This window comes from Sinocyclocheilus anshuiensis, unplaced genomic scaffold (genome assembly GCF_001515605.1).
Source record: "Sinocyclocheilus anshuiensis isolate Anshui unplaced genomic scaffold, SAMN03320099.WGS_v1.1 scaffold51, whole genome shotgun sequence".
Lineage (NCBI taxonomy): Eukaryota > Metazoa > Chordata > Actinopteri > Cypriniformes > Cyprinidae > Sinocyclocheilus > Sinocyclocheilus anshuiensis.
The window spans coordinates 2,814,767-2,821,031 of NW_015548296.1; the positions used below are offsets into that span (position 1 = coordinate 2,814,767).

A 6,265-nucleotide genomic window follows, 5' to 3' on the forward strand; every position below is an offset into this window, starting at 1 on the left:
AGCAACATTGCTCAAAAAGTTGCCCCATGTATTATCAGCCTAACAGTCTGGATGTTTAGCAAGCACATTGAACTTCCAGTATGTTGCTCAATGCTTTCTTTCTCCCCTCCCCCTTTCTAGTTTTTCCTCATTTTCTCTCCATCCCCTCCTTTGCCGCATGGGCTAATTTTTTCCACTCTCTCCAGGGAAACATTTTTTTCTGTAGTCATATGCATTTGAGTGTAAGAGGTTTATGTTTGACTGAGTGTTTCATTAGTTTATATGAATGCATTTTTTGTCATATTATGTGTGTGTGGTCCCAGATTATCCTTAATCTTTCTCACTCTCTATCTATTATAGATGTACATGTTTGAATATACAACACATCATCACCATGTAGAATAGAGAAGATAAAAACAAATATCACCAGATTTTTTGAGAGTTTGTGTGGGAGCTTTTAAAGCTGGTTCCAATTATCTCAATTTACCATTTTATGATGATATAATTCATGGAGGATTATATAATTTGTGGAGCAAGGCTCTGTCACAACCTTTGGCAATGATCTAAATCTACTCTGTATCAGTATCAGTATTTAATAATGTGTTTGACACAGATTTAGTTCAAAATCATCCATTTTTAGGACAATTTTAGGGCATGCAGTTTCTACGCTAGAGAGCATAATATCAAAACTACAGGTTTTCCTAATGAACCCTTGTGGATTAACTTTTCGTTATCATTTGCTTTGACTGAGATGCCCACATACATGGCCTCTGTCATTTTATGTTGTTACCTACACAGACTTACATTTCTGTTGGCCTGTTCTGCAGTCATTGTCACTCAACTGAGTGGATTCAACACTTTGTTGGTGTGGAGCCACTGGCCTAAAACTGTGGCAGATCAGCAAATGGATACATCTCGATTAGTCTCTCAGTACTCCGTCATGGGTGGTGTCACAAATGGTCCCACTTCACTTGCTCTACATTTTGTCTTTCAGCAATCAGTCATGAAGCAGAGATAAAGATACTCAAAGCTGCTTCATCTGCTTTCATCTGCTTCAAAGCTGTTTCGTTTTAAGATAAAGTGTGAATTTTTTCAGTTTTAAGCACTTAATATGCAACTACAGCACGAGTAAGTCATTTGTAGGTTGATTTTCCTGAAAAGTATGAACACTGTGGTTCTGTGGCACTTTCAAAATGTTGGTTTGAGTTTGGGGCGGAGCTATCTGTTTGTCTGACCAATGACGGATGAGTGGGGTGTTGAGGAAACCTGTTTGATAACAAACAATTTTTGAAAGCACATTTTGATCTTGTTAGTGCTGCATAAATTTCTTAAAAACTATTTAAATAAGTAGAAGGTTGGTGACAGATTTAATAAAATTGCACTTGCAGTTTGTGTTTTTCATTCACTTCATTTTCCATTGTGTTTGTGTGTCAAGTGTGTATCTGAGCTCTTAATCCCAGTGATTAAACTGTGAAACCAAGTAAAGGTCTGCAGTTGGCCAAGTGTGCCCCGGAATCCCGTCAAAGCTCTTTGATCCATTGTGTGTTCAGTAATTCCAGCAGGAGAGGGGTGGGATTGGAAAAATAACACATTATTTAGCTTCTACTCTGCAATTGTGCCTATTAGGAAAATAAAACTAGCTAGTCAGCAGCAGTGAAAGTAATGTAAGCAGAACCATTAAAAAAAAAGTCGATTTCACAAGTATTGGCTTTTCACAATAGGAAGCTGAAGCAATAATCCTGAAACTTTAGCAAATCTTGAGGGTTTTATGAATAGTTGTTATGGAAAATATTATATATACAATACCACTCAGCCTCGCCATCACAGCAATATAATTACATTTAAAAATATATTCAAATAGAAAAGTTATTTAAAATTTGGTTCATATTTCACAATATTACTGTTCTTACAAAATGTTTGGTCAAATAAATGCAACCAAAACCTGCTATTTTCAACTTTTCTGAGGTTTTTGTGTAAAATCCAAAATAGTCAAACATTGGAGTCCAATAAATGTGCTTCTGTTTTTAATTTTAGATATTTTTTTATTACAAATTACTGAATATTCTCAGCATAATATCAAAATTACGAAAAATGCGTACATTTCATAATTTCTCCACTGTATATCAGAAAGAATGAACTGATCACACATATCATGTTTGCTCGTCTTTTAATAATACTGCATTATATTTCTTTGCCTATCACAGCATATCTCTAAACAGTGTTTTGTCAAAGCAAGTGATGTTTCTGCTATTTATGAGAAAAAACTTTTCTCTGAGTGAGAGATGTCTGCCGACCTCCAGCAACCTATGAACCTCATCCATTTTTTCTTTTGTATGTAGGCAGAGTGATATCTCACCATGGCTCCGTTCCTGCGGATTGCCTTCAATGATTTTCAACTGGGAGACCTTCCCCCTATGACAGAGCAACCATTCTGTGCCATCAAGATGAAGGAATCCCTCAGCACAGGTCAGTGAGGCTTTTAAACAGAGCAAGGTACAATTCACTTTTTGTGATTGTCTACAAAATATAAACAGTATGTGGTGCTGCCTCAGAATTTGGCATGAACAGGGTAACTTAGGAAGCGTCATAATTTCATTAGCATTTCTTCCTCTCTTTGTCCACCCAGAGCGGGGGAAGACACTGGTCCAGAGGAAGCCTACTATGTACCCTGCGTGGAAATCCCCATTTGACGCACACATCTATGAAGGCCGTGTCATACAGGTGGTCCTGATGAAAACGGCAGAGGAGGCTTTGTCGGAGGCAACGGTTGGGGTCTCTGTCATTGCTGAGCGCTGCAAAATAGGAAATGGCCGTGCTGAGTTTTGGGTCGACCTGCAGCCTTCTGGGAAGGTGATGATGTTTGTCCAGTTCTTCGTAGAGGGTTCAGACCTAGGTAGGTACACGCAAGCGTATATACTGTTCAAAAGTATAAAGTTGGGGTCAATACGATTTTGTAGTGTTTTGAAAGAAGTCTCTTATGCTCATCATGGCTGTGTTTACTTGATCAAAAATACAGTAAAAACTGTATTTTGAAGATATTTTGAAATATAAAAAACTGTTTTTTAATATAATAAAAACTGTGCTTACAGTCACTTTTGTTCAGTTTAATGCATCCTTGCTGAATAAAAGTTTTAATTTCTTTCAAAAAGAAAAAAAAAAATCTTACTGAACCCAAACTTTTGAAAAGTAATAACGGTTGTGATTTTCCCAAAACTTTTTTGCTTTTATCTATTTTAATAGATGACTAGATGAATAGAGAACTTTTTTCTGATCCAAGTTATGTCCTGATTAGCAAAAACTAATATTTTTAAAACCTTAATTTAAAACTATGGAAGGCCTATTTCTATAAGTAGTGTCTACTCTATTTGCTTCCCTTTGTTCCACTCTGGTTTTCCCGTTTCTTTAAATTCAGTCTTCTTTTTTTCCATTATCTCACCACCCTCAGATACCAGCTTAGTCCTGTCAGCTGGTATCTGTCCTGTCTTTGCTTACTCATGCATCTTACTCATATTTTCATGCTGGTCCTCTTTCTGGCATCTTCCATAGCAGATTTGCTTTTTGTATCTCACTGTTTACTGTACGAATGTTTATTGGATATTGTCAAGACTTGTCTTTAAACTCAACAATAGTTGGTGTCAAATATTGTGACATACACTCTGTGGCAACACACAGAGGGTAAAACCATCAATCTCAACCCATGAGAGTTTTTTTTTAGTTCTGTTGCTCTTGGCAGGAAATGAGTTGATAGTGATTTATAAAAATTCTGAAGGCACCATAAACAGAACAGTCATTATGCACCATATAAATATGTTTAGTATATTAAAGCCAGTGGAACTAATAAATATCCCATTAGCATATTTATTCCAGATGTGAAAATTCTGACAATTCTGACAATATATAATTTTGGGTGAAATATCATATAACAATGTAATTTCATATTGATGTGCAAGTAAAGTTCATTTCAATTCAGTAAAAATAAATAAATAAATTGTCTATTTCAAAATACCCTGTTTTGACCTGCTTTGCAGAATTAAAGTCCTCAGCGACTAGGAAAGAGGACGACGGCGTTCTCACAATAAACAGGAGGAGAGGAGCCATCAAACAGGCCAAAGTTCACTTTATCAAGAACCACGAGTTCACAGCCACCTTCTTCAAACAGCCCACCTTCTGCTCGGTCTGCAGGGAGTTTGTTTGGTTAGTATATAAATGCTAGTATATAAATGTACATAGTGACAGTAAAAACTGCCATTTAATAACCAGATTTTGGTTTCAGAAGAATTGTGTCACTTTTGCCGTTATGATGCTAGGCTGTTGTGGGTGGTTGCCATGGCTTTGGTAGTACATTTTTTGGGCGATTCTAGACCAGAAGACCAAGTCTAGACCAAGTCTTATGATATTAAATATGACATTGTGTACTGGTCTCTAGATATGGCTTATAACCTTGTACATACATTTTTTTCACATTTTAAAATCCACCATTCAAAAATTGTTAAACTGATTGCTTAGATTTTTTTAGAGGTATCATATCCACAGCAAAGCAATACAGGGAAAGTTAGACACATAATGAATTTTTGGGGTTAGCTTGTTCCAATCTGTCCAAGTATTAGCAACAGCAGTGCTTGTTAATGGATGGTGGTAGCATAATGGTTTGGGACCTAGGCTGTGAAAGAAAAGCTTGCAGGTTCAATACCAAATTGGAATGACCCAGAAACTTACAATTTACTGAGATTACAATGCAGCTCTGATGTGCCCTTAAGCAAGGTGCTTCTCAGTCAAAGTGACGCATAGTCCATAATTGGTGTACTATAACAGGTTAGTCCAGGGAGACAGGATCCAGCGAGTCAGTCAGTCACTTTGTATGAAAAAATGCATCATAAATAGCCAGTAACTTCACGACTAACATTAGATGCAAGAAAACATTAGTTCATCACTATCAGAAATCTAAAATGATTCAAAATTGCATCTCACGTAGACATAAGTAATCTTAAGCAGTCAGAAGTCTGGCAGCAATAATCTTAGTGTGTGTGTATGTGTGATTGTAAGTCATAGTATTGGATAGCATCTGTGTTTGTGGATTTTCCTCTGATATTTCAGCCGCCTCAGCAGAGTCCCTCGGGCTGTCTCCTTCCTGTGCAGTGTGAGACAGATCGCTATGCCTTAGTGCCTTGTTCACACTGCATACAGTATATAAATGTATATGTGTTGTAGAGAGTCAGTGCTTCAGATTCTCCCTAATAAGAGTTTTACATTTATACCATTTGTCTACTAACAGCCCATTATCACCCATTGTGTACAAATATCAATACTCCAACACACTCTTTTTGCATTCCAGGGGTCTCAACAAGCAGGGCTACAAATGTAGGCGTAAGTATCTTCACAGCTTTCTCAATCTTTTGTAGACACTCCCATCTGGTTCTCAGTAAGAACACATATTATACATGTTAGTTCCGATTTGTTGTCGTTTAATGTTACATTTTGACCTGATTTTTCTATGTGGCACATAAATGATCCTCCTGTGGAATTAACATAATGGGCTCTTTGAAATCTATTTTTTGTAAGATATTTTGTACTATTAAATTAATTAAAAGGTAATTTGCACACATTACACCTTGCTCTTTTCCAGAATGCAATGCAGCCATTCACAAGAAGTGCATTGATAAGATCATTGGGAGATGCACGGGAACAGCAACCAACAGTCGAGATACAGTGGTAAGCATTAGTGTTCTGAACCTCTGACACAGAAACACACTTGATCAACAAGGGGTCTGTGACCATGAGAGGGTCCAAAGCGGTTCTGTAGGGAGGCCGTCAACTGTTAAAGGATCTGAAAACAATTTTTATGGGGGGAAAAAATCTGAAAACCATATTAAGTAAAAGAATACTTACTTTTACAATATTACGTTAATTTATTTAATATACAGTATATTGTGTATATAATGTATCATGGTTTCCACAAAAATAGTAACACAGTAATATGTATCAAATGATACTGATAATAATAAAACATGTTTCTTGAGCACCAAATCAGCATATCAGAATAATTTCTGAAGGATCATGTCACAAAGTCTTGAGCTGAAAATTCAGCTTTGCCTTCACAAGAATAAATTACATTTAAAAATATATTACAATAGAAAGCAGTTGTTTTAAATTGTAATAATATTTCACAATATTACTGTTTTACTGTATTGTTTATCAAATAAATGCATAAATGCAGCCTTGATAAGCAAGAGGCTTGAGACTTGTAGTGTGTGTGTGTGTGTGTGTGTGTATATATATATATATATAT

The 6,265-nt window shown here is 36.3% G+C and overlaps 1 protein-coding gene across 2 annotated transcripts in view; it reads left to right on the forward strand.

Moving 5' to 3' along the window:
- LOC107656045 (protein kinase C delta type-like) overlaps positions 1-6,265 on the forward strand; it is a 24,559-nt gene that overhangs the window by 8,912 nt on the left and 9,382 nt on the right. For both annotated transcript variants that reach the window (XM_016443702.1, XM_016443704.1), the window contains exons 2-6: positions 2,319-2,445; positions 2,606-2,872; positions 4,008-4,173; positions 5,312-5,343; positions 5,603-5,688. In XM_016443702.1, the coding sequence (XP_016299188.1) occupies positions 2,337-2,445; positions 2,606-2,872; positions 4,008-4,173; positions 5,312-5,343; positions 5,603-5,688 (660 nt within the window). In that variant the 5' untranslated portion in view covers positions 2,319-2,336. The remainder of the gene's footprint in view (positions 1-2,318; positions 2,446-2,605; positions 2,873-4,007; positions 4,174-5,311; positions 5,344-5,602; positions 5,689-6,265) is intronic.